Here is a 27,862-nt window from a genome sequence, read left to right as displayed (position 1 = left end):
ATTCCACACCTTCATGACTTCATTTTCCTTTAGACGAAGCAAATATTAGTTTAGGCTGAATTTTCTTTTCCTTGAAACATTGGGTTAGACGATTATAAAAATATGACTTTAAAGTTAGGCCTAACCTTGTCTGGACTGAGCTGGAAGTCAGGCTTTAATAGATACATGCTCTTATCCACAGCAGCCACACAAACACATGAGCCTTTTTGTGCCTGGACGTGGACAGTCACAGCGTCCCCTGGCACGGTCTCATTAGCAGTGAGAGAAACAGACACCTGCACAGCAAGCACAAAGTCAACGCACATCATAAATGAGTATTTCCACCACACAACAGTTCTTTAAGTAATAGTAGTATGAATTTGCATTGCAGCTGCAATTACAAGACTAAATCCTACATGATCCTGAGATTTAGAACAAATCCCAATGTTGAAAATATTAAAATATTGACTGGGGTTTTTTTCTCTCTCCCAGAAAAATGCCATAAATAATAGATCAATTTTTAAACCCACTGCTGATTTACCTTTCCATTAATCTATTAATCCCTATGCTGCGTTTCACCAGAACATCACTCATGTGGTGTTTAATCTTGAAAAGTGGTGTGGAATAAACTTTCACACATCAGAACTGTGTTTCAGCTGCGCGCAGTCACAAATTAGCCCTGCTAATCTGTCCCATGCCCTCCTTTCACCACTTAGTAGCCTGTCATCCTGTACTGCCCCCCCCCTGTCTAATCATGCCCTCACAAACCCCCTCCTAAACGCATGCACACGCAGAGTGCTGTAATGGCATACCAGGGAGCTGTAAATACTTCGGGGAGTTAACTCCACCTAATGCAGACAGGAACTTTCCCGGGCCAACACAGCTGCTTGTTTACAGACGTTACACCGAGGACAAGGCTGGTGCGCGGATACTTGGGCTGAACTCCGAAACGTACACACAGACTCCATCACTTCTTATTCGTCATCCCATAATAGAACTGTATTTATGATAACTCATTTTCGTCACGCATTCAATGTTTATACAAAGAATTCACTGCCACTTATCAGCAGTTCAATGTGTGTTAACGGGCGTAATAAAGGGCGTTGCAGATGAAAAAATGCTTTTCTCTGGAGCCTGTTCGTAAAGTCAGTGGGCAGGAATGATACTATTATGACAATGTACAGCAAAGCCTCTTGTCTCAAGTTGATGCAAACCTGGTTCTCAAAGCTCGGCTGGATTGGGATCTGCAGGCTGTCGGTGACGCCCTCGCCGTTTTCCCTCACGTAGTAGACCAGCAGGCGGCTGAGGGGTGCCATGCTGTGGATGACTGGGAAACGCAGATGTGACACACAGCTGTCCATCTCCATCCGGGAGGAGGAACCTGCAAGGCCAGGACGACAAGAAGCAGAGGGAAGGGGACACAGGCTTCATGAAAGAGAACAAGACAGCAGAAGCAGGGTCCTGCTTGATTCTTCTGACAATGTGACGTCTCTTCGGACAAAATAAATCAATCCTTTAGCAAACCTGGGAGATATTCACATACTTACCAGAATCAGAGGGAGGGAAAAGCGTAGTGTGAAGGTTCTTTTCAAAGGTGACAGTAGCTCTCTTGCCTCTGTGTGAGGCAGTCTGGTTGGGCAGCTGTTGCCCTGATAAGACGATGTTGCCCCTGGACGCCACCTCGTAGTGCAGGGTAAAGTTGCAGGGACAAGTAGATTTGAGAGCAACCTCTGATTCTTGGCCAACCTATGTTTGCAGACACATTCAGTTATGACGGCACACATTTTTTTACTTTCAGGTTTTTATTTCAAAACACTGTGAGACAGATTAAGGTACAGACAATATGAAAATAAGGTAAAGTACAGTATCATGTGTACAATGACATCATAAAATATGAAGAAATAAAGGCTATCCAGTGCCAGAAGTATATTCTCACAGTCATTTTTCTATTTATAATTGTCAAAATAAAATTCCCCTTAAAACACAGATCAGGGGGGAAACAGATATAAACCAAACTTCCAGAGAGAGGGTTACCTGTGTATAAATATTTGAGTAGAATACCTGTAGCAAAGCAGTTTTACATGCAAGAAACAAAAGTGCGTAAGATCATTAAGCACTTACCCTTAGTGGGGCGCTCGGGCTCTGAATCTGGATGTGACACCTACTGGGAGAGTACCAGCTACTGATAGACAAGTAGCTGGGCAGGTACTGGTCTCCTACTGTCTTACCACCAATGCTGGTCACCTTAGTCTACGTCAAAGCAAACAAAGCACTAAGACTTTGCCAGATATTACTGAGCTCTCACCATTGCTACACGGACCACTTACCTCTAACCAGACATACTGGGCAGCAGTAGGGATGGAGGGGATCTCAAAGGTGGCCTGGCCATCCTCGGAGATCAGTTCACTGGTATATACATTGTCTTTGGTGGTCAGCTCGGCCTTGACCCGCACCCTCACCCCATCAGCTGGGCTTCCATCAGGGTAGGTCACCTCAATCTAAAGGGATGGGGTTAGAGAACCATAGGAGACAACCAGAGTAAATATCCATAACATCTGTTTCTGATGACAGATTTTACGGTTATGCTTTCCTCGGTACAGCGTTTCGTAACGTTATTGGAATTATAATATTTTTAAACTACAAATATAAAAAATTCTACCTTATGTCATTTACCATTAAAAAAATTTCCTTGGCTGTTTTTTCATTTTTTTTTAGTGGTGACACTTTCAATATTGTGAACTGTGTCGTCACAAACGTTTCAGCACTTCAATGATTTCGACCAATATTATTAGCATTTTGTTCAACATGTCTAACGTGTCAAACGCTGCATCGTAGCGTCTCACCTTGCCTTTGTAAGGCAGACCGGGCTTGAACTGTTTACGTGTGTCCTTGGAGTACTTGATGTCAATGAGCTGCTTGTGGACTGGCGTTGAATCATCAAACGTGGTTTGCCTGCTTCCATCTATGCTGCTCACCGATGCCCAAATGCTCACAGAGCCCCGGAAGTGATCCGCTACGTCCACGGGCATCATATCCTTCACACACAGGCTGAAGTTTGCCGAGCCTTTGATCTGGGAAGTGCAAAGGAGGAGATCTGGTGCGGCAACACAAATCTAGTGCCAGGGCTAAGATGTCCCATAATAATAAGTATGTACCCTGACAAATCAAAAATGCTATGCCAGTTCCAGCCTTGGATACAACACACAGCATTGGGGAACAACTCAACTGACCTCCATGGTTTTAATCACAGGATGGCCCATCTCGTGGCGGTAGTAGCCCACTCCATTGACCGTCATATTCACTGTCAACTTTCCCGTCACTGGTTTCCCAAAGGTGTACCTATTCAACAATAACACATCACACATGCACGGCAAACATAAGGGCTCCTGTCCTCTGTTCTATGTGCACCCAATTTAAGCCAGCTTACCCGGCTCTGACGGAAGCTTGTTCACATGCGTTCAGATCACGTATGTAGTGCGGTGGATCGATCACCAACTCGAACTTGGGCATCACTGTAATTAAGAATACCAATCCCATTACATATTCCAGTATTCAGTGTATTGCTACATCTACACGCAGAGGAGGAGCGTGTCTATTAAAAAAAACAAATTAACATGCTCATTTCTTATCATACTGCTTTCAGAAAGAGGCGCAATTTGTTTTGGAATTGTTAAAGGGAGTTTTAAAAGCTTTATTTCATCAAAAAAATTGAATGGAATTTGTACATGTTAATACTCGCAATAAAAAAAATAAAATAAATACAGGTGATTTTAAGACGAATAGGCCTACTCTGTATATTTAAAAGAAATATCACAGTATTGGATGAGCAGAGCCTCACCATATTTCTGCACTTCAAAAGACTTGTTGTAGGTGTGGCCCTGCACCTCCACAAAGACAAACCACTCGCCAAACACAGGCTGGTCGGACAGAGGGAAACTCATATTTACGACGCCTGCAGGACAGAGAGAAGCAGTTAGCACCTTTAAATAAAGCTGATCGCGAATAACCACAACTGGAATGACTTAATTAAACAAGAAGGCACGTCATTACAGTGCATGCCCAACTTTATGACTTGATGACATGCTTGTGTAATGTCAACTTGACAAGCACGGCAGCAAAATGAGAATTAACACGCTGAAAATTGATGCCAATACATTCTAGAAGATGCGGCTCACCGCAGCAGATGGATTTGAGCTCTTTCCACTCAATCATCCTGGATCCTCTTGGATCCTAAAAGAACAAATCAAACGATTGGGAAATTTGACTTTTATATATATATAAAGCATATATATCACCTGCTGAAAAAGTTGTAAACGTATTTTGACAGTGTTCTAGTCCAGAGACTCCTGTTTCAGACCACTGTCAAAATACGTCAGCAGGTGATATATATATATGCTTCAGAGTAGTTAAGCAGAGGAGTTGGACACAGATCGGCACCAGGTGCGTCTCAGGGCATGTGGGGAACAGAGTGTGCTGTCTGTAAATCGTGTGGGCTTTCCTGAGGCTCTTGTGCAACAGCAGTTTGTTATTTGCCCTGCAAATGTCTCACGATTTGGATAGAGAGAGACAATAAATGAGGAAGGCCAGTAAGAAGAAAAGAGATAGACAGTGCATGTGTGTACGAGTGTGTGCGAGGGGGGGGGGGGGGGGGTAGGAGAAAAGAAGAGGTTCCTTTCATGTTGTTTATGCTTGTGCTGTTCCACAGAGCGCCCTGTTATCTAGGTGAGCTGCCCTGACTTCTGCTCTGTAATCTCCAACCAGGCCGGGAGCTAAAAATTGTCACTGTGCCTTGGGTGGTCCCGCCAGCCTCCACTCACCAGAACATATGCCTCAATCTGCAAAAAGAGAAAAAAAAACGACATGTATAAGACCTGACGAGTCAGATCGAAGCGTTTACAGCCCACAAGAGGGCCCTGCACCTCTCCTCCCAAAAAACACCCATCTGTGGAAGTGTTGCCCCCCGAACCTGAAAACGACCTTCGTGGTTGCAAACACATTTGAAGCAGTTGTTGATATTCCAATAGGAATTACTTGGTGAATAGGTGGTGACCGTATGTTACTGTGCATGCAGGGGAAACAACGTTTGGCCTCTCAACTCCATCAATTAGAGGTGGACCGGTGTTCTAAATAATATGGTGTTCTATTATAAGGAAAACAAGCGCAATGGAATTTTGGGAAAAAAAATTCTTAAAGCTCATCACACAGTTCTTTGTTGTTGCTCTGTTTGAGATGTTATAAGTGCATGTGTTGGAGGTTTATTAGTTTAAACATGGATTTTGAATTACCTTGTCATTGACTGGCCTCAGGTCAGGCGTGACCGTGTAGACATTGATGAGGACTGTAGGCAGAACCAAAAAAGAAAACAACATTTGTAAAATACAGCAGGTTTGCATCCAGTGAAGATGAAAGCTTTCAAATATTTAAATACTAAAATCTCAGCGTTATCACGATAAAAAAATAATAATAATCTGAAAATATGTTGTCTGGATTAGTTTGCTGGACTGAAATGTAAATATGAATGCGCCGTGATGCCAGGATCCAGATCGCATCATCTGTGTTCTATAACACGTCCCCAAACATGGGTTCTGGTTCTCAGCATTTCTGTGCGGGGATGAGCTGATTGACTAACAGTTGCTCTATGAGGGAACCTTTATGCTTGGGTTTGTAGACAGGCTTGTCCGTCTGGATGAAGACGGCGGTGCCCTTGCTCTCCACCGTGATGGTGGTGTAGTTGTGGAAGATGTAGCCTCCTTCTGTGAGGTGGCGGTTCCCCCACACCTTCAGATGAGCCTGGCCTCTCAGCCCAGAGGGAACCTGGGTGGCAAACACACAGAAGCCCGACCAAAAAGCAAACACAAAGAAGCGCAAGCATTCAGTGAAAGCAAATGACGTCAGTGATGAGAAGCTCGAAAGGCTTTCTCAATTATTATTTTTTCTCTTAATTCAATATTTTGTGGATCAAAAGCATGACAATCAGAGAAGAAGCGCATTTTACACCGGATGAAGATGCCAAGCTATAACACAGCTCACGACACATGACTGTATTACATGAGAATGAGGGTGGAGGTTACAGGGAGGGGGAGGAGAGGGAGGGACAGGGTGGAAGAATCGAGTTGTGTATACTACATTGATCTTTTCCAGCCTGCGGGGGCGGCAGGCCATACATGCACGTCAACAGCTGTTGCATATTATATTGAGGCTGTTACCTTATTCCCAAATGAACGAGCAGAGACAGATGTTGCATGCACAAATAATGTTAGTGTTGATTTGCATGTTCCCTGGGGGGAATGTGCCCACAGCGGACGAGGGGATCTCACTACTGTGCAGCTGTCAGCGCTCAACAGCGGCGTGCATTTTAAACACATCTGGAAAGCGGCGTGCGCGGAAATAGGCGAGCACGATTAGAAGACAAATTCAACCGGATTTAGCAGGTGAGCGACTCACCTTCAGTTTGATGGAGCCTTTGTCTAAAATAGAAACAATGACATTTTTAAATACATCTGAATGTCTGTATAACATTGCTCCTATTATACAGCAAGCACGAGAGTGACACGCGTCTGAGTGGAGCTGCTCAGGAAATCCAGCTGCAGCCTGTCTCTCTGCCTCTGAGGTGGGGCACGCACAATGTCAAAGGAATCACACACTGTATACACCGAGCGGCCGGTGGGGTGGGCTGGACCGGGGCTTCATATCAAAGATAATGCCTGTGAGAATCATAGCTGGTCTGGAGGACACAGTGAGATCAGAGGACAATCAATTGTGTTGTCTTCTTCAGGGACTGCGTTTTTTGCCAGCCTCTGTGATCACAACATCTTTCCAATAAATCACATAAAAAGTGTGTGCGTGGGGGGGGGGGGGGCGTCATAGTTCGACGTGTCAGCGCAAGCTTTCCCTCCAAATGCGATGCATTGTCCTCAGAGTCTGTCCTCACCGAGTACTGATCCGTGGCCGTGGGCCACCGTCTGCCCCTTCACAGACAGCTGCGCCTGGACGCGTGTCTCCGCTTTTGCATTGAAGATGGTGACGCTCACACTCTCCTGTACGCCCGCTCGAAACACCGAGGGTGCAGCCACCAAATAGCCCCTGAGAGAGGAGCGGGGGGGGGTGAGACAGTGGGAAGGACGAGGGGAGCAGGGGGGACAAAAGGTTACTCAAGGTGGGAGGAGAGGCGATGGCAGGAGGTAAAGTAGATGTCAGAGAGGAGTTAGGAGGTAAACGCATGATGTATGTGAAACAAATCACAGATACACAGGAAGGGCACCGATGCCACTTCCCATTCAAGATGTCTCAGTAAACGCATTTTCATCCGCATTTTGCAGGAACAAGGCATATCACATGTCTGACTTGCTGTTTACCGCTGTCTCCGTGAGACGTGTGCTCGCCCACATGCATGCATGCACATCAACACACACACACACACACACAGGGACATCACACTTGGATTCGTGCAGTGGGATCAGGTTTAATTGAAACAGCTACCAGGGACACGATACCTGTTAGCCAATGAGCTTTCTGCACTAGTGTTCTCTTTGGGTGGTCTGGCACCTCTGACAGATGCTTGGAGTCTGTTTTGAAAAATAACGACTGAGATGCCACACAGTCACTGACATTTAAATGAGGGGGGCTGAGACTGTCGCTAAAGTCACAGAGCAAAGGTCATTCTTTGATGCCGATCAACAGTCAGGAGGGAAAAGCCAATTGAAGTTTGCTTTGAATGAGAGACTATGCAAACAGGTACTGGGTGGCTATGACAAAGAGTCTTTGCACATGTGGCAGACCATACGTGTGGAACAATACAGGCTCTCTCTCCATATCTATCGGCACCCCAGTCACTGAAGAATTCAAATGATGATCACATAAATTAGGAGCGAGCAAAGCCCCGAGAGCAAACCCCTTTGCACCTTTGACAGAAGGATCAGGCGGTTGGTATTACAGCACAACGGCATTACTGCCAGAGGCAAGTCCGGCTCCTGAGAGAGAAAGTCATGAGACAGTCCCCTGGAAAATAAGGCTTTGGGAGAAGCAAGATCACACGAGGAAATTGAGTTTATCATCTGATCTGCAGTGAGTTTAACCAGCTTTTGGATGAGCCTGAATCAGGTGGTGGCGAGAACACTTATTTCAGTCACATGGTCTCATGTACTAACGTTCGCTTTGTTTTTGCCCAAAGATTAGAGCTGGTCGGTGCCTGAGAGGGATTTGTGTTCTCTTTTGAAGGTGAAGTTTAATCACACGCTTTTATATTATTGTTAACCTTTTGCTTTTTTTTTTTTTTTTGACAAAAATTCACAATCAGCTTAAAAACTAGATTTAATAAGTTCCTATGGGGAAAAGGAAATTTGGTTAAATTCACTCCATGAAACTGGATTCAATGCATCCTGATGGAAATGTTTACAACCCTACTAAAGTATTCCTCAAAGTGAAAGTTTCTGTCTCTTCTACCTCTCAATCTGGTGGGATGAGCCAGAAATAGTGAGAACGTGGACTTACCTTTAAATATTTGTCATCAATTTAACTGTCGTGATAAAAACACACACTCACATTGTGTAATTTCTCCCAGTTTAAAAAACGAATCAGTGAATGAATTAATACAACTTGGAACACCAAAGCGTTGTAGTAATATAAAGTTACCTGTAATGACGTCACGCCATAACATATATAATATATCCACAAACAGTGTGATAACTGGGTCAGTCTGGTTATTAGGTAATAGATAATTGACCAATCCGCGTCTAATTCTATTCCATTACAATCTCGGTTACACAATGGAGCGCTCACGCACTTCACCGCGCATTGAAGACGGACACACGCGAACATGGACTACTTACTGTCTGTCCTGCGCAAAAGCGCCGCTCACGCTGCAGAGAAACAAAGTCCAAGAAAGACTCAAAGCTGTCAAAGACATCCGAAACATTTTGGCCTCGGTAACCGAGAGAATAGTTAATTATCGGTTGTAAAGAACCCTGATATGAAACCTCTATCGGTCTCTGAGTTACTGCGCTTTCTGGTCTATCTCTCCATTGAGTCAGAGGTGTGCGAGAGCTTGGTCCAGAATGAAGTGATCAACTTCTAATCATCCCAAATCCACTTCCAGGCGCTTTTCAGTGCCGGGCCGACGCGCTCAGTCCTCTCCCATGTGGCTTCACCCGCCCCGGTTCCGCTCTCTCATATTTCAGCATCGCAAATTGAAAGCGTCCTCCCACTTCAGCGAGCAGAGATGTCACAGTAAAGAAATGTTTGGACATGTAAAAATCCGCTTCTATACCCCCCCCGACCAGTCTGCGTGGATCTGTTTCCACTCCTGCGGCAGCGCGTCTGGAGACGCTCTGCGTCAGGCTGCGCTTCTCTCACTTCAACGCCTCCCAGGCAGCCCCGTGGATCACGCTGATATAAATTACCTGAATAACTCACATTCTTTTGATCCCAGCTGTCACCGCCTAACATTCAACACTGCAGCCGGTTGCTCTGCTGTTGGGAATCATCGCAAAACCACCAAACTGGATAAAAAAAAAATAACAAAACAACAAAAAAGTATGAACAAAAAATACAAAGAAAACACGTGAAGCAGGATTCTCCACATCAAGTTAGGTATTATTGTTGTTGGCGCGCTGATGCCTTCTACGGCGTTCTGCTGCCACCTGGTGGGTAAAGAGTCCAGTTGCAGCAGCTTGAAAAGAGCCAACACATTTCTTTCCATGGAAAATTTATTGAAATTCTTGCACTCGAGAATAACTGAAGCCACATTTAAAAACCTTGAAATTAATATCAGAGTGCAAATGTTTAGCTTGTTGGAATGTTTGAAATATCGACCACAGCAACCTTTCAGCACCGGAGCTGAAAGGTTATTGTTTGTCAACGTCAACTCAAATGTCATTTATTACATTCATAAGACTTAAGATCCAGCTTCATAGAGATTGTGCTGGAGAAAACAGAACATTTCCATATGCATCGAAACTAATAAAGCATTTCATTCATTTGTATTAATGCCCGGGTCATTTTATTTTTTCTCAGGGATGACCCTGAAGGATGTTTCCAATGGCGAGGTCCCTCTGTTTCTCAGCCACAAGGCCGTGATACCGCTTGCAGTGCAGTGGTCCTTGCTCAGGCTCAGTGAAAGAAGCCTTGGCGAAAACAACTTTGCCATCCTGGCTAACCTCCAGTCCATACGCCTGACAGAGCTGGGCTGTGAGCGATGCGTCTAAGGATAAGAGCTGAGCCAGCCTGTCCAGGGGAAAGCGGCAGTTACGATTGCTGTATCCGTAGCTGTATATCAGCAGCAGATCTCTACGGCACGCCACCAGGTGACGGTGCAGAGCACAGCTCTGAAGGAAGTCCAGCTGCTGAGCCAGTCTGAGCAAACACACAGGGTTGCGCTCCAGGAAAGCTCTGTTAACGGAGAGAGCGAGTGCAATGGCAGGAGAGGAGCGGAGCTGCTCGGGGAGCTCAATGATGTGCTGCGTGGCCTGGGCTGAACCTGGGGAATAAAGGAAAAGAGAAAAGAGAGAAATCATTTTAGTCAAGCCACAAGAATGACTCGTTTTTTAAAATAGCTATCAAAAGCATGGATTTATAATGAGAGTAAAAAGGTTTACGAATATAGCTTTGGATCAACAGCCTGCGTGTGCAACAATGAACTTTTCTGTATTTGAGTATGATGTAGCACAAGCTTTTATTTTCTTTTTTAAACGTTTTAAGATACTAAACATAATAACATACCCAAGTTGTACAGCAGCCCGAGAGCCTGGAACTCTTCCTGGTTGGGATGAGGCCCCGTTTCAGTTGCATAGCAAAACAACAACCGACTGAGATTTTCCTGCAGGTGTGTGTCATTAATACAGGGGTCGTACATCCACAGAGGCTCGCCACAAAGCCGATACGAGGCATAGATAAGGAATCGCACCATCCTCTCCAAAATGGCGACCCTTGTCAACCCAGGTATCCTCTGGATGATCATGTCCTGCTTTACACTGCGCAGACGATCAAACACGAAGCTGTACACCTGGAAGATAAGTTGCATTTTAATAATAGAATAAATATTGGGGACAATGGCCTTGATACTAAAGTCAGAATCATTTTTACATAACCTTCATCTTAGATCCTTGAACATCAATCCAAAGCTGGAAAGTTACTACTCAGACAAGCATGGTCTGTCAGTTCATGCGTAGCTACAGACCTCAAGTTGAGAGAAAGTGCCGTGAACACAAAATACTACATTCATATTTTGTTGGCTCTAAATTTCGATAAATCCCAAATGGTTGACTTTCTGGGATCATTGCCATGTTTTGGGAGGACGTAAAACTGTTGGCGTAATAACTTATTTTATTTGCAGAAGCAAAAGAAACACATTGAGAAGCTGTTCAACTGCAATGTGCATTCCAAAGACTAATGTTTGCACAACAGTTCAGAAGATTCTAATTATCAAGAGCAAAAAACGGGGGTCTGTAAAAAAAAAAAAAAGTTTAAATAACACCTGCCTCTGTCCAAGGATATAGATGATTGGAGGCGACAATATCATCGATGAGGTAGCACACAGTTTTCAGCAGCACGCCAGACGGACGGAGGTCAGAAGGATTGGTCGAGTCTTTACCAGCTGCTGGTCTGGAATACTCTTTGACTGCACGCAAGGGGTCTCCCCTTGGCCGTCGAACTTTTTCTGTTCCTGTTATCATCTCAAAACGATGAAGGCGGTTCTGCAACTCACGCAAACGCAGCTCGCTAGCAGGGCACATGGTTAGGCAGACGCCTCTGGGTGCCGTTTCTTTTCTCTGCTGTCGATGGCCGTCGCCATCCTTAGCCGCTCTGTCCTGCGCTTTGTGTTGGTCAAGCCCCTGATCCTTACTCCTCTGTCCCCAGTCTCCATTTTCTGGTGCATCCCTCCTCTTCTGAGAGTGAAAAATGCTTGAGGGGAAACAAGCAATTCGATGTTTTAGGTACAGGATACACAAGAATAGTTTCTTCTCTTGTGTGGCGGACCTCATTGACATTTCACAGCCTGTGCCAGCTGACAGGTGTGTGGCGACATTTGTATAACACAGACTTTAGTTGTTATCTTGCAAAGTACAGTTCTCCAATTACTATTTTTTCACTCCAAGCACCCTAAAGTTGATGCGAGAGAGATCACAGATAAGGTTTTGTCCAAAATCCCTCCCCTTATATAAGTACAGTATAGCAAATAAGTGAAGTAGCTGATAAGTAAATTAAATGAAAGCATACAGAAGTTCAGAACTAAATGGTCACACATTTTGTCAGTATTAATTACATTTTAAATGGCGCCTTTTTTTGGTGGTCAACTCCAGAACTCCCCTCAAATACACATGAGGATCCTGGACCTCTCTTTGACGACGAACATTCTAACCTTCCTTTTTTTAAAACATTACTTTGAGTATTTTGTGTGTAACGATCAGGAACATGGAGTATTTGCATTCCTTGTTGATTTGGGCTTTAGTCACTTACAGTAAAAACAAAAACAAATGGATAACCGACATTTGACGAGTTCTTCCTAAAGGGTATCTTAAGTATTATAACGTAATAGAAGCGTAGTTCGTTGTAGGAAACATATATATATATATATATGGAATATAGTATGTAGCCTGTAGTCATTAGCTCGCTGAAACGGTAAGCTAGAGTTAGTTTAACTACCAGATGATAGCTGTTACCTCGCCAGCGTACATCAGGCTTTTTTGTACAGATGGTATTTCTGCTAAATGTTTTAAGGTGTCGACTTAATTACATTTACTCACATACGACGATTCTGGCTCCTGCGGTTCATCAGAAAATACCGATCGAACTCTCCACAGTCGTCAGTTTCAGTAAAAAGACGCCATTTGCTTTGTTATGGTTTGACGTCACATCCGGAATTAGGCGCGATTGACTTCCTGGATCAAAAATCAAAAGCAGTATTCTAAAGATACATGTATGGATTGAATTAAATATAGTTACACAGTATCCCAAAATAATTTTAGTATTATGATTGAGTTTGTATTTATCAAAAACTATTATATTATTGTAGCATTTATTATTTAGACTACAGTATTTATTCTATAACAACTACAGTATTCTATGTACTGCTACCAGTCTTATGTTAGCGTAATTTTAATTACATTATACTCACCACACGCACTATTTTTTAGAAATATAATGTTTTACTGCTGTACTTTACTGCATACTAAAACGTCTTTTCCACTATATCAGGCTGCGCTTATATTTACCTCCGTCAAGTAGATGTTTTTGTTGCCGTTTGTTAGTAGTATAACTGCCCTCACCCAAAATGCACCTTCTCATTGAAATGAAAAACATAATTTTTATTTTTTTATTAAATATGTGACATGTTTTAGATAAAATCGGGCAGTATACAATGTTTAGTTATAAAATAATATAAGAAAAGAAATCAGACAAGACAGGAATTGCACAAATACATCAAATACATCGAAATTATCTGTGGTAAAGGTCTATCCATGGTGCATATACTGTGTATCCCATGGTGGAGGGACTACTTCACTTTTTGGGACAGTAGAGTTCATGTATTCTGACAGTCCCAAGCTGTTCTTCCTCCATGGATTGATGGATATGGACTGCTTGGCAAGAGACCAATGATAACAGCTCGACCAGCTCTGTAAAAGTACTGGAAACCCAAAACAACATTAGGATTCGATTATTTGATGGAACTATTTTGTTTCAGCGCAAGAAGAAAAACAAAACCTAGAAACTCTTTGAAAAGACTTTGTCATGAGCAGTTATCACAATAAAGTCATAATATAATATATAATGAATTAGTGATATGTAAAATATATAAATAAAATCTGACCTGAGCATTACCAGGTCTCAAAAAGCACTTCTCAATAAAAATGCACCTACCCAGAAAGCTGCTGACTGACAACCTTTGATGCCATTTTCATGTCCACAAGGCACTGAAGTGACGTGCTGTTATCACCATGATCCCCCTCTGTGCACTCCACCAGCAGCTTCTCACTCTCCTTCAGATAAGCCTCTGCTTTATCTAAAAAAGAAAAGGAAATAGACAAGATTTTTAATGCTTTAAGGGAACTGTTTTGGCATACAATATGCCATTCAGTACATGTGATGGAATAAACTAAGTATTGCATGCACTAAAATAAAAATAAATAAATCTAAATTTAAATTGGATTGTATAATTTGTCAATGTCTACAAGTATACCGTTACAAGTTGAACATTTTGAGAAAACACTTAAAACTGATCAGAGTGAGTGAGAGAACCCACGCAGACATGAGGAGAACATACAAACTCTGAACAGGGAGAAATCAAACCCGGAACCGTTTTTTGTGAGGCACCAGTGCTACCCACTGCGTCTCCTCGCCGGGGTATCGAACATATGTCTCCCGCAACATAGGCAGGGACACTCAACACCATATTAACGGAGAGCGCAATGTAAATTTTGATTTGTCTAACTTGACCTTTTTTAATCTAACTTCTAAACAACCTAGAAATTCTCTTCTGTCCTCATCGACGTAGAAATTCTTGACAGGCAGCTCGTGTCTGGTGGCGTCAACAGCAGTGGCAAAATACGTGTATTCCTCTGTGAACTGCTTGGCAGTTTCTGCTACCGGAGTCAGAGCCGTAATCTGAGGGGAAATGATAAAATTGGTAGGATCAGAATGATGCACTGATCATTTTACAAACAGATACCTTTTGTTCCTGAACACTGCATGTTTCTAAATGGCTAGTCACCAGCTAGTTTGATGTGCCCTTATTATAAATCGACACATACATGTCTCGGTTTTGGGAATTAATGCCCTTTTTCAATAAAAAAATTTTAAGTACACAATAATTAGTTCTTAAAAACAGGCCACATTTTTAAGGTCATTATAAAAACAGTGGTCTCCTAACCTGCAAATCCAGCATCTGATTGATTAGCCTGTCTTTCTCCGTGAGGAGGTACCGACGCTTCTTCTCCTGCACTTCATTATGGAGTGCCTCTTCTTCATCCATCACCTGCAGGATTTTTGCCTCTGCCTCGGCCTTAAGTTTTGAAGTATTACTCCACATCTGAAGTCAAACATCATAAAGGCGGGAGAAATCAAAAAACTTTTGTCTTTCGGATCCGTATTTGTCATATTTTAGGCTGAAAATCATACGAAATATGCCATAGGCGTACTGGTAAACAGGTCTGAGCTTGGGATTCTGATGAGATGATGAACAAGTCACCAAGTCACATCTTGTAGTGGTTTTAAAGTTGTTGTTGTTGTTATTTTTTTAAATCACTGTATAGTGGCTTGGAAGACTCACCTTAGTTGTGAGGTAAGCCAGGAGGAATGTTTGCCTCTCAACAAGCCTCTTCTCATTCTTTGGATTTCTCTCAGGTTCAGCTGCATTTTCACTCAATGTTTTATCTTAGAAACAGATTAAGAAACAAAGACAGTGAAGGAGAAGTCAGTTTCAAAATAACTTCCAATACTGTACGGGTTTAAACTGATTTACCTTTAATGACTGAAATATCAAAATCTGGTCGAAAGTGTTGCCCGTCTGAGAAAGTGGATTGCAGAACACTTTTCCCAAGCAGTGATGGCTCAGTTTCTTGTGATGCCATTGCTGGAGGGGAGAAGTTATGAAAATGTGTATGAGCTATTTAAAGATCTCACTTATTACAGACTTAACCAGAACTCGGGGGTAATAAACAATATAAATGACTTTTTGCACTTACTATAAAATAAACCCAAAAAATAAAGATATCCTTTAAAGCAGTTAAAATACATATTTGATAGAAAATTCTTATTATCTAAGTGGAAACTCTTTTATTCCTTGATCATAAACAACCATTATTCCTGAGGGAAGTACTTACATGCTGCTCGAGCCTGCGGAGCCACTGAGCGTCTCGGTGGAGTTCCCACCTTTGGTTTGAAACTAACGGCTCTAGGTGACGAGGGCTTTGGTGACACAGCAACAGACTCATTGGGCAGTGAATTACTCTGTTAATCATTACAAGAGTACAATTAGACACAAATGTAAAATGAAAGTTTTCCAACAACATACAAGAAGAAATTTAGACAGCTAAATTGGGCAGATGCAAGGAGGGTTCAAACGCTATCTCCTCGTCCCGACTGTATGAAGGAACGGCTACTCAATGTTGGGCACAGTCACACGCCGGCCATTAAAATATTTCAAAAGGAAATATTTATTCTTTAATTCATCACTTGACCACTTTAAAAAAACAAACACTGAAAGCGTAATTGCACATCCCATGAAACTGCGTTACCTTTGAAAGGGACGTCTTCTCAGCAGCCTCCATATAACGAGACTTTACAATAGTTCCAATTGCTACATGAACAAATGTAAATATTAATGAATACATAAACACATAGATAAAAATAATAAAGCCTTCCATTGAATCTGAATTAGCCATATCAGATAGAGATAAATGAATAAATAGATCAATTGTGAATCGGTCTTACGAGGCCACTTGTGCAATTAGATATTAAACAATACGGTTTTGACGATGGCAGCAAAAGGAAACTAAAGTCAAAACAACGACAAAGATAGTTTTATGTCTTGCTAGTAGCTACCATTTGTTTTATCAAGTTACTGCGGTAAAACTAGTCCATGCTCCGTAAACTGCTATGAATACTTACATTTGACATTTTTCTTTCCGGCGCCGCTGTTGTTGGCTTTATTGGCGCTGCTTCCGCCCTTCGAGCTGCAAAAAATACATAATTCATATATTTGGAAATAAGAACTTTATTTAGAAAACGAGTAAAAAGAAAGCCAAGTCACCTTGGAGTTAATTTACTATCCCGCTTCAATTCACAATAATATACCGAGTGTGGAAATGCACTTAACGTAACACAGTAGTTATAGCGGGTTATCTAAAGCCGCTTTGTCTGAAAGATTTCACCAAAAAATAAATTACATAACATTTAAACTGGAATAAAATCTGCAAAATGCGACTAGCCGCCAAAAAAAATAGACAAATACTACCTTCTGGCGTCTGTGGAAGCATTTTTAGAGATGCTTGGTACAGATGACACTCGTCTGGACGCCATGATGTTTTGAAGCAATCCGCCTGCACGACTGTAATGTAAGCCGGAAGAAACAACGAATGAAGATTGGTTCCGTCCCTTCTCCGTTTTTTATGGTGGATCGCAAAACAGCAACGAAAGTTTACGCAGTGCCTGGAGTCAAGTTGAATCGGGTCGAATATTGTTGCTGTTAAAAATTAATAGATACTAACCGAGTCTCCGAGGTGGGGGGGGGGGGGGGGGGCATACATGCACGTTAGTATGTGCATGTGTTTCACCCCACTGACTATTCTAATGTTAATTAGACTCCATCAGTGTAAACTTTGATAAGTCTCTTAACAGTTTATGAATGTGCTTTTATTTGAAGGTGCTGTATTTCATGCAACGTTTGCTACAACATACCACATTTTCCTCGTTTTTGCTTATTTTCATTATTAATGCAATTCTTTAATGTTTGCATTCACACGTTATCATTTACATGGACAAAATCTGAACACCTGAATGGATGTATGAAAGCTAATAAAACTGGACCTCAGGCTGAGTTGATGCCCCTGCCTGCACTATAATGAAATGGCACTGCAAAGTACACTTATTCTAGTAGCCACTAGATGGGTGTACGGGTCTTACACTTTGTGGAAACACATTTAGCAGCAATCTTGACAAGGAAAATACCGGTACACGTCTGACAGATGACATTTAAGAATGCATCTATACCATGTTCTGACATAAAATCAATGCACATAAATGCATATTTTATTGGATTGTTGACTGTTTACGCCATTGATGCCGCTGGGTGGGTGGCGTAAATCCCAGCACACAATGCCTGAATGAAAGACGGACTGAACAGTGAGCAACAGGGATAACAGAGCTGCAGGAAGCGTAGAGCATCCAATCCACCTAATCGGTAAAAATCCATTCAAGAGGATTGCTCACAAGCAACCCACATGAGAGAACACAGGCAATCTTAAATCTTTATTTGCTCTTGTAAACCAGTGGGGATGATCACAACTCGTGCATCTGCCCGCATGTATCCTCATCCCATGTGGGACTACCTGTTTACCAAGTCCCCATACCAGAGTGTACTGTTTGTGTTGTGTGCGTGAGACTTAAAGAACATAATGGGTGCTGATCCCACCTGCCTGAGCTGGATGTGGTCAACTGGAGGAACAATGGGAAGAGAGTGGGTGTGGGACTCGGTGGTAAACACTGGACATCAACTTCTGTCCTAAGTCAATTCCACAGACACAGATGGCTAAACCGCCGAAAGGAGTTTAATGGTGGCGCTACCATTTCCATGGGATTTCTCATCCTATATCTGTAGAGTTAGAATATTTTTGAACAACTGAATAAATCATCTTAATTGTACAGCTGAAGTAGATTGAGTCTGGATAGCGTCCAGGTTTCATGCTGACCTTTTTGTTTAAGTGCATTTTCATGATAAAGGTTAAACATTTGGACTTGGCACCAACAAAATATGTGACTGCTGTGCTACTAATAAGCCTGGGTCACTTCATCAAGCGGCATAAAGGCCGGGTCTTATCGCAGCGCTCCTTTCTCTCTCTGTAATAACGCCTTGAGGCTGACTCTGCTGTGTCCGCATGCTGGCTGTCCATCACTCAGCACCAAGCAATGCGAGCAGCAATGCCTGCTCTGACCTGGACAACATGCGCTACTAACGAGCGCTACTCACAAGCTCTTTTGAATTCAACTATCAATCTGTGCCATAAACTATGTCACATTTTCCATCCCTAAAGTGGTTTATAATTTCACTTTTCTCTGCAGTAAAGGACAAGGTCTACTCCAGTGCTGAAGAGCTGAAGTGAAATAGTGAGAAGTGCACGTTGAAAGACGGCACGATAAAGACACGTGGATTCCCTGAATGAAAGTCCTTGTCTTGTCCATGAGCCCGCCGTGCTCATATTTCTCTCCGCTCCGAAACTCTGACGTCTAAAGAAGGATCTGTTTATGTCCCCGTGACCTCACTGATACTCCGCTTTGCCTTTTTAAGCATGAAATGTAGGATGAAACAGCTTCACTTCATGTTCTGTGTGAAGCAAAGGAAAACTCTTGTTCAGTCTTCTAACACATGATGTATGTTCACCTGATTACACACACACACACACACACGCACACACACAAACACACACACACACACACACACTCACACCAGCCCTTCTTCCCTGTTGCAGTAAGCTGTTACTCATCACCACCCAGTCTGCCAGTCTGGTCCACATAGCCTTCCAGGAATGCCTCAAACACACAGCGCCTCCCTCACACTGTAAAGCCAACAGGACGTGCACATTCAGTTATATAATGTATGTGACATAAAGCATGTGGCTCAAAATCTTATGAGTGTTTTTGACACTTTAAACGTGTTTTTTGCTTGCAGTTAAATATATAAATTTAAATGATCTAAGTTGCATGTCTGCTCTTTTCCCGAAGTCGTGGTTGTCTTTTATTTCTCGACATATTATATTTTTTTCTAATTAGAACAGTTCCTTTTAATCCTGAGACAAAAGTGCCGCATCAGCGGTGCAGACGACGTGTGAATTCCTACATTTGTTCCTGTCTTTCCGGTCCTTTAAGACTAAGTGAAGTATTATCACAGCGTTTACTTCTCACCCTCAGACTGTCTGGGGAGCTGGGTGGGTCATTGGCCTGTAAAACCTCCAAATCCAAACACTTTGGGATCATTATTTTGCAAATATGTCGGTGATAGAAACGAGTAGAAACACCAGAGAAAGTGTGAGGAAATATTTTAAAAGGGGAGTTTGACATTTAGGGAATAAAAATGAAGATTCCGTCAAAGGGCCTGAAGGCTCAGGTTTTTACCCCATAATTGTTAAATCACTGTGCTCATCCTCGCAGGATGTTGACCGAAGCTCAGTGTTCACATCCTTTGGCGGCAGTGCTCGAGGCTGCGGGATTTCCAATCGGTGTTTAAGGCAGGATGTCTGTCCAGGCAGAAACTTTAAGAACGGAATATCTTCAGTCACATTATTAAGTGTAAAAGGTTTATGCTGTTCAGGAGAATTATATTGAGTTTAAGTCTATTTCTCTGACATTATGTAACAATAAACTGAGTCAGCAAATTCCGTCCAAGTTAAGAAGGTAGCCAACTTTGATTAAAATATAATTCATTTTCAAACTTTGTATGTTAAGTACTTGCATGCAACTATTGCTTATGAGAGATGAGAACTGAATGGCAAACGTGACCGGCTGTGTGCGTGTGTGTGTGAGAACCATGTGCAGTGTTGTAGCAGGGCAGTGTAGCGTGCAGTGCAGGAGTGAGCAGAGGCGGCCCAGAACAGGGCAGCCCCAGCACCCTGATAATCCCCACGTTTTCAGGAGCCCTGGCCCGTACTTGATGAGCTTGAGCAAGAAAAAGGTTGCACTCTCTCGTTTGTTTCTCTCTCACTGTCTCCCGCTCTTTCTTTCTGTCTCTCACTCTTTTATTCCACCTGTTTTTCCTCATGCTTCCCACTCTTGCTCCCTGTCCCCTGGAGCGACTTTGCGAATGAATGGATTCCAAGTGTTTACTCAGCAACTCTGCCTGTCCTGCTATATTTCCTCATAATTTCATCTAAAACGAGAGCAAAATCTGCAGACCAACTACCAACAGGGACCCCATGAGATGTTAGTGCACAGCATGCACATTTTTTTGGGGAAGCACATATCTTGCAATTCTTTTTTAATCACAATTGTTTGAATCAATTTGAATGTTTTCAAGGACATTTTGGCACACAGCGAAGCAACCGCTGTCATCTGCAGCCACATATGAGAGGACTAATATCTCCCACTGAAGTAAGAATGGAGCCTGTGATTTTTCAGTGCAAAAAGTTATTTCAAGGAAAAGGAAAAATCCTGCTCTATAAGACAATAACCTACAAATAACAAACATTTAAAGACACTCTTTAAATTGTATATATTCTTAGCAGAATTTGTAAGGGATTTAATAAAAAAAAAAAATAGCCTCATGTAATCTTCTGACTCTAACCCTGATCCCGATCCTTCTCCACATCTGTAATACACAACTTTAAGTACAAGTGAGTGTAAGGTGGCGTTGGCAGTATAGGGGCTAGCATAGCTGCCTTCCAAGCAGGTATGATGGAAACATATTTTTTGTTGTTGTGTGTGTTGTGTAGAGCATTCAATAGCAATGACATCAATAAACATTTTCTTTCTATGTGTGTGTATTTCTCAGCCTCCTTATACAAAATATAATTTACGATTTCAGTTAACAACTCGTGGCTTACTGAGTAAATTAACTTATAATTGACCAAGTGGTGGGTTGTTGTCAAGCGCCCTCTGATCTGTTGCACAAGAATACATTGAATCAGCCTTAAATTTAGCAGTGAAATAACAGACCTTGCATTGAAAATAAAATATATTTCCTTTTAATTTGTAGATCCTAACGATCATCCTGGTCTTTGGAGATGGGGCTTGCGAGTTTACTTACTGATCTTAACACCTCAGGTTTTCAGAGTACAGGACAAAAACATGTTGGTACATCTGTGTACAACCCCTAAATTGTAAATACACAAATTGATCACGGAACCAACGCAAGATCATATGAGCGGAGAGATGCAGAGAAGTACAGGGAGGCTCGATGGGGTGGTTTAGGAGTAGGGGGATTAGCAAGAGGCCATGGGCCCTGGGGCGGAGGGCCCGTTTCCTGGCCTGAGCCCCTGTTTGTCCTGCCTGACCTGGCAGCTCTGGGGGCAGATCGCACTTGGATACAGCCCCCTCCCACGCCTGTCTGAAGCTGTTAGCCACTGGCTGTGAGTAGCTAGCTGGGCTTAGTGTTGTCTGAGCTGTGGCTGGGTCAGGAGGGGTCCACTCATCTGTGTCTGTGTGTGTGTGCGTGTGTGTGTGTGTATGTGAAACAGGGGGAGTTCCAAAATTAGTAAGTGGAGCAGGATTAATGATACTACTACCAGTAGCACCAACATTAGGTTTGCATGTATTTGCCAAACCAGACACGTTATAGAAGACTCTACACCATTAATTGCACTGTCAGTGATTTCGAGCAATCCGGTCCCAAATCTTCCAAAGTTGTTTAATTGTGTTGAAATCTGCTGATGTTATAATTTGTATACCGTTAAACCATTCTGTGATTCCATAGCCCTGTTTTGCAGCTCTCTGGTTTGATTTCTTTCTTCTTCTTCTTTTTTTTTAACATGCATCTGTCCAGTTATTTATTGTGCTTTCAACATGATGACATCATCATGCTATCTTGTTCAGTACTGTTATCAACAGCTCTCCCTGCATGTGTTGATAAAATGGCATCAGCTCTCTGTGTGTTTCATTTTGTAACCAACTCCATCCTCTCTACCAGCCTGAGTAATCAATTAGAGGCACCATCACATGCTGGTGTTTAAAGCGTGTTGCCAGAAGGGATTTTACTTAAAAAAATCCAAAAGATAACACCTCTCCAAAAATGAAAATGAAATGATGAGATATTTACTTTTCTTCCCCAAAAGCTTTGATAGCTCAATTGCTTGTTTTCAGTGGCTTGTTATTATTTTTCAATTGGTGGAGTGGCTGTTGGGCTTGTAGGAGCACAGAGAAGCTCTGTGAGTGTTGTTTCTGCCCACGTACACACAGAGCTGCCAGTGAAAGCAGGGAGCGAGGGAAGCGGCGAGGGATCAGCAAAGTTAGCCTTCAAGGGGAAACGATAACCTATACTTTTTACTGGCCTTTTCCCCCGCCACGGGGACATTGAGCTGATTAAAAGAAGAAAGGATTTCTTATGATCTAAAATTCCACAACCCATCCTTAAAGGCTGCACATTTGAGTATATATTAAAGAAATGTAATTAACAATTAACACAGAAAAATATCCCAAACTCCATCGTGAATTTACTGTCATCAGGGGTCAGACTCAAAAGCAATGTTCCCTCTAATTTTTCATGTGTCTGAGCAAACACACAAACTCCCTGAGCAGTCCCTTTGACAACTTTGAGCAACATCATAATAATACATTTTATTTTAAACGCACTTTACATTTGAAAGCAAATCTCAAAGCACACGATAAAAATAAATAACATAAAAACAAGTGATAAAAATCAACAAATAAAACAGATAAAATGAACTACCAAAGGATGTGTGTACTGTGGTCCCGCGAGAGTCCTGGAACTCCGTTTACAATGGCGTCTATTAGATGCGTAAAAACATGTGAATCTCATCATTAGCCGGAGCAGCCAGTCACCGGTCACTCACTGACTCAGTGGGAAATAGCGCAGAATGAATGTTTACGTGTTTATGTTATTTTACATTTAGGTTGGATTTTTTTTTTTTTGTGAGCAACGTACATTTTCGCTGCGCGAAGACCGAATCAGCTGTGCGTAATTACGCACGAGCGCACCTTAGAGGGAACATTGCTCAGAAGAATAAAACACTTTTCTTTGAGGTTTTGTCCTCCTGTCTCGGTCGTCACTGGTTCGCCAGTGACGTCATCCCCCCCCTCCTTTATAAAACCCGTCCACGCCTTTGTCTCACCTGGACGGACGCGCACCGCCACTAACACCAGGGTCGCTTCTTGGGTCGCTCGCGGGCATTTCCCCGCTACACATTTCCACCAAAGAACATCCTCATATTGTGTCTTTTTTATGAATCTGGCAAATTATTCTTACTTCTCTGGCATGTGCAACATGACCGCTGAGATGCAACAGTCGCCCGCGGAGGCGAGTCCCGTCGTCATGTCTCCGGGTGTGAGTTTGGACTCGCCGCTGATGCTGCAGACCCGGTCAAAGGACAGCGTGTCGATCAAGTGTGAGCCCCGATGCAGCAGTCCGAGCACCGAGGATGGAGCCGCCCTGGGGCACACCGGGGAGCACCTGCCCACCGGGAGCCGCCGGAGGAAAAGGCCCGTCCAGAGGGGGAAGCCCCCCTACAGCTACATCGCCCTCATCGCCATGGCCATTGCCAACTCTCCGGAGAGGAAGCTCACCCTGGGGGGCATTTACAAGTTCATCATGGAGCGTTTTCCTTTCTACAGGGAGAACTCCAAGAAGTGGCAGAACTCCATTCGCCACAACCTCACCCTCAATGACTGCTTTGTGAAGATACCCCGGGAGCCTGGGAGACCGGGCAAAGGCAACTACTGGACCTTAGACCCCGCGGCCGAAGACATGTTCGACAACGGGAGTTTCCTGAGGAGAAGGAAAAGATTCAAGCGCACAGATGTGAGCACCTACCCCGGCTACCTGCAAAGCTCCAGCGCGTTCACCCCCACCCAAATGGGCCGGTCCGCGTACCCAAACACTCTGTACAGTGGGATGGGGTCGGGCTACGGCTCCCAGCTGGCTGCCTCGTCCCCGCATCCGGCCATGCTGCACCACTACCAGACCCCCCCCGCGGGGGTCGGACCGGGGCAGCCGCGCATGTTTAGTATTGACAACATCATCAGCCAGCAGACGGTGGTGCAGGGAGGCTCCGGGGCAGAGCTCAACTCGCAACCGCTGGGGCTGGGCGGGGGTGACCTCGGCGCAATGACCTCCAGTTGTTCGGTCTCAGGCGCCGACCTGTCGTCGTGCTATCAGAACCAGACAGCGAACGCGTCAGCGAATATGTTGAGCAGAAACAGCGGGAGCCTCCCATCAAACCTGACTGCCGGGTATCCGTACTCGTCTTCGGCTTCTCCACCGAACCTGGCCTCCATGAACCAGTCCATCTTCTCTCCCGGGAGCTCCCAAATGTACTGCCCCAGCAACCGGCTGTCCTTGCCGGCCCTGCGGCCCGGATCGTGCGCCGAGCACACGGAACAGCTTCTGGGCCTCTCCAGTCCCGTGAACTCTTATAACAATACCTATATGAGGCAAGCCAACTTTGCGACAGGATTAGAGCGGTATATGTAAAATATCATTTACTCAAAAAGAAAGAAAGAAAAGTGAAAGGAATTGAGCCCCAAAAGGATCTGATGTAAAAATAGCTCGTTAAAGTTTTATTGGAATATTACAGCATGAAAGGCCGATATTCCAGAACGACTCACTATTATCAAACTATTATTATTAATATTTTTAATATTATAATTATTACAATAATAATAATAATAATTATTATTATTATTATTAAATAGAAATTGTCTGAGCCTTATGGAAAACATTAACAATTTAAATCCAAAGCCATTTATTATCCGTTTAACACATTCCATGACTGTGGGCCCGTTTTTACTTTTGTATTGTACATATTTCGTTTATGTTTCCCGTGTTTTCGAGTTTGTTTGAAGTTTACGTGATTTATCTTTCAAGTCTGTTGATGTATAAAAATGTTATTAAAATAAATGAGTGCTATCACTGCTGACCACAGGTCGCCTGACAATAAATTCTTTTTTTTTTACAATCATGTAAATATGGTCTTTATTCATTTTAAAACTGCGTTTTGGTTACAAAGACTGTATTTATTATATGTATTTATTTATTTGTTTGAAAGGATAAACCCCTTGAGATGAAACCATCTCGTTTTCAAGAGGGTACAGCAGTGTAGATATGCAAAAAAACAAACAAAATAAAAAATACTCTCTCTTTACACACAAACACACATCGACACATTCAAACAACACACATACAAACATGCACACGTAGCTCTCTGTCAAAATAGTAATAAAAAACTAAAATTGCAGTTATTACATGAGAAAATAAGATAGCAACACAAAGTTAAAAGCAATTACAAGCATTTTGAAAATGTAACAATAGGGCATTTTTAAACAGATTATCAAGTTTTATAGAGCGGATGGATGATGGAAGACTGTTCCAATCAGCAGGAGCTTTGAATTGGAATGCAAATTTCCCTATTTCCTTTTTAATCCTCGGAACAACAAAAAAGGTTTGGTCAGCATGACGTAAACTATAGGAAGAATGAAAATAAATGTATTTGTATTACAAATACTTATTTCTTGCGGTGAACTATGCTAGTGGCCTTTAGTGTAACTGGTTTAAATATTTTCAGATGGACAAAATTTAAATCTCAATAGACAATATATGTTTTGACCAATATGGCACAACATGCAAATAATATAAACATATATATATATTCTTGAAATATGGAACATATTCATAAAACATGTATCTCTTATTTCATACAAAGGTTTTATAGTTAGAATCTATTCATTCAAGGATGTTGATGCTCGTTACACACATTCAGTTATCATTCGGTATTTTCAAAAGATTTAAACAATGAGTTCTCTGATTGATTTCAGAATAACATGAAAATATCCCCGCGACTGTCAATTTATGAATCCCAGAAAAATATAAACAACAAACTCTTAATTGGTTACTTTACATCTGAGGTAATGACGAATTCAGGAAATAACTTGGATTGTGTATTTGTATAATTAACCTTGCACCAGGGTTAGGGACTATTCCTTTATCTCTTTGAAATTGAAGATCCACTCTGCTTAATCTATTGATGCCTAGGGGTATATTATATGAGGCCATAATTTCTGTGGCACCTATATGACACCCTGAAATGTGATTGTATGGATGGAAGTTGCTATGGGAACCATATATCATCTCATCCCAGGGACACATGTCCAATCTCAGACTGGTCAAATGTTCACAGTAATAAAAGTTCAATTAGTATGTTTATCCTGGATTTTGTTGTTGCGGTGAACTATACGCTCTGAATCATAGTCAGCAGTGAAATCTGTGAACAGAAAATAACTTCCTGCGTCTTAAATTTTATTTTCGTATGACCAGATTTGACCATCTGAATCTGAATTTTTCCATAGTTGTTGAAGTGATTTGACTTTGAACTATAAAAAGTGTTTTTACTGTGAAGGAAGTGGTGCATGTACAATTATTCTTACTTCAGCTTATGACTTCCTCCTCTCTCTCAGAATTGCCTTTTGTTATTTGTCAGAGAATATTGCGGCACTCAGCTCTACATTGAAGAGAAGGGGGAAGGACAAGATATAAGCAAGAAGGCTTAACTGATGAAACTATATGAGTCTTTATGACCACAGTCAATTTGTACAGAATTTTAGATATAATTAAGAAGTATATAAATTATTGGCTAAGTTCTAGTTCCTCCATAATTACTATTTTTTCCTCTTATGTATAATGAGATGACAAAAAAGTCAAATTTTATTTTGACACTGGGCAACGGAGCGCTTCGGTTTGTATTTTTTTAAGCCTTCTTTAGCAACAGCAGAGGGCGCTTTAGCTCCACCCTGAGCAGCGACCACTTCCATTCACATCACGAGTGGCGAGCACAGCCAGAGGAAGAGATCTTACGCAGACTGTTCTGACAACAAATGCGCATGAATCGAGAGGGATTATAGGTGCAATCATTTATTAGGAAACATGTGCATGCAGTTCAGGGTGCTTGATAATAATGTAAATGTAAAATAGACCTCTAATTGTGTAGCCTCCCACAAAAATGCACTTTTTTATAATATTGGGTAATACAAATCATTTTGTTGCGGTTATCTTGAAAGAGATTGAACTACACGGCGCGATAAATCAACACATGTAGGCATGAAGAATTTCAGTTTACACTTCATTAAAATTGTGCGGAAGAGTATGAAACATGAAATAAGTAAAACGCATTAATGAATGAATGAATGAATGAAATGTTTAGTGAAGAGTGATTTGAATAAAATATAATTACTGTATCAGTGAGAGCGTCGACTTGATATTTGAAGCGGCTCATTAGCGCCTCACAGAAACGCGCACGAGGCTCCGCTCGCGCTTTTGTGCAGCATTAACAGGTTGTCTGTTCTTCCTCGGTTCAGTTCCTCCGCGGAACAGACTGTTCCTTCTATAAATAAAGAAAATAAATGAATAAAGCATAAATCACTCTTTCTTTCATTCGGCAGACGAATGAATAAACAGATATAAACAGAATAAAATTAATTGCATGCTTGATATACATGCTTGACGTTGCGTAAAAGC

The 27,862-nt window shown here is 42.3% G+C and overlaps 4 protein-coding genes across 4 annotated transcripts in view; 1 reads left to right on the top strand and 3 right to left on the bottom strand.

The window, feature by feature from the left end:
- Positions 1-8,893, bottom strand: part of cpamd8 (C3 and PZP like alpha-2-macroglobulin domain containing 8) — a 35,415-nt gene extending 26,522 nt beyond the window's left edge. The window contains exons 1-16 of the mRNA XM_068743226.1: positions 8,808-8,893; positions 6,911-7,062; positions 6,424-6,446; positions 5,628-5,793; positions 5,265-5,317; positions 4,797-4,814; positions 4,155-4,209; positions 3,818-3,931; positions 3,407-3,491; positions 3,210-3,318; positions 2,823-3,050; positions 2,307-2,477; positions 2,101-2,229; positions 1,527-1,725; positions 1,194-1,360; positions 126-275 (exon numbers count right to left, since the gene is read on the bottom strand). Of these exons, the coding sequence (XP_068599327.1) occupies positions 126-275; positions 1,194-1,360; positions 1,527-1,725; positions 2,101-2,229; positions 2,307-2,477; positions 2,823-3,050; positions 3,210-3,318; positions 3,407-3,491; positions 3,818-3,931; positions 4,155-4,209; positions 4,797-4,814; positions 5,265-5,317; positions 5,628-5,793; positions 6,424-6,446; positions 6,911-7,062; positions 8,808-8,893 (1,905 nt within the window). The remainder of the gene's footprint in view (positions 1-125; positions 276-1,193; positions 1,361-1,526; positions 1,726-2,100; positions 2,230-2,306; positions 2,478-2,822; positions 3,051-3,209; positions 3,319-3,406; positions 3,492-3,817; positions 3,932-4,154; positions 4,210-4,796; positions 4,815-5,264; positions 5,318-5,627; positions 5,794-6,423; positions 6,447-6,910; positions 7,063-8,807) is intronic.
- Positions 8,894-9,768: 875 nt separating this feature from the next.
- Positions 9,769-11,963, bottom strand: sac3d1 (SAC3 domain containing 1). Its single transcript, XM_068743573.1, has 3 exons — positions 11,454-11,963; positions 10,696-10,978; positions 9,769-10,453 (listed from the first exon to the last, which is right to left on the bottom strand). The coding sequence occupies exons 1-3, from the start codon at positions 11,961-11,963 to the stop codon at positions 9,987-9,989; spliced, it is 1,260 nt and encodes a 419-aa protein (XP_068599674.1). The 3' UTR covers positions 9,769-9,986.
- A 1,346-nt stretch (positions 11,964-13,309) lies between these two features.
- haus8 (HAUS augmin like complex subunit 8) lies at positions 13,310-17,002 on the bottom strand. Its single transcript, XM_068743863.1, has 10 exons — positions 16,928-17,002; positions 16,582-16,646; positions 16,209-16,270; positions 15,795-15,921; positions 15,434-15,544; positions 15,242-15,345; positions 14,843-15,001; positions 14,436-14,577; positions 13,834-13,975; positions 13,310-13,600 (listed from the first exon to the last, which is right to left on the bottom strand). Exons 1-10 carry the CDS (start codon positions 16,990-16,992, stop codon positions 13,474-13,476), a joined length of 1,104 nt encoding a protein of 367 aa, XP_068599964.1. The 5' UTR covers positions 16,993-17,002; the 3' UTR covers positions 13,310-13,473.
- Positions 17,003-23,578: 6,576 nt separating this feature from the next.
- Positions 23,579-24,826, top strand: foxe3 (forkhead box E3). The gene has a single exon (XM_068743784.1). The coding sequence runs from the start codon at positions 23,579-23,581 to the stop codon at positions 24,824-24,826; it is 1,248 nt and encodes a 415-aa protein (XP_068599885.1).
- Positions 24,827-27,862: the final 3,036 nt, after the last annotated feature.

Source organism: Brachionichthys hirsutus, chromosome 9 (genome assembly GCF_040956055.1).
Source record: "Brachionichthys hirsutus isolate HB-005 chromosome 9, CSIRO-AGI_Bhir_v1, whole genome shotgun sequence".
Classification (NCBI taxonomy): domain Eukaryota; kingdom Metazoa; phylum Chordata; class Actinopteri; order Lophiiformes; family Brachionichthyidae; genus Brachionichthys; species Brachionichthys hirsutus.
The sequence above is the reverse complement of the archived record's forward strand: the minus strand, read 5'-3'. Positions and strand labels throughout refer to the sequence as shown.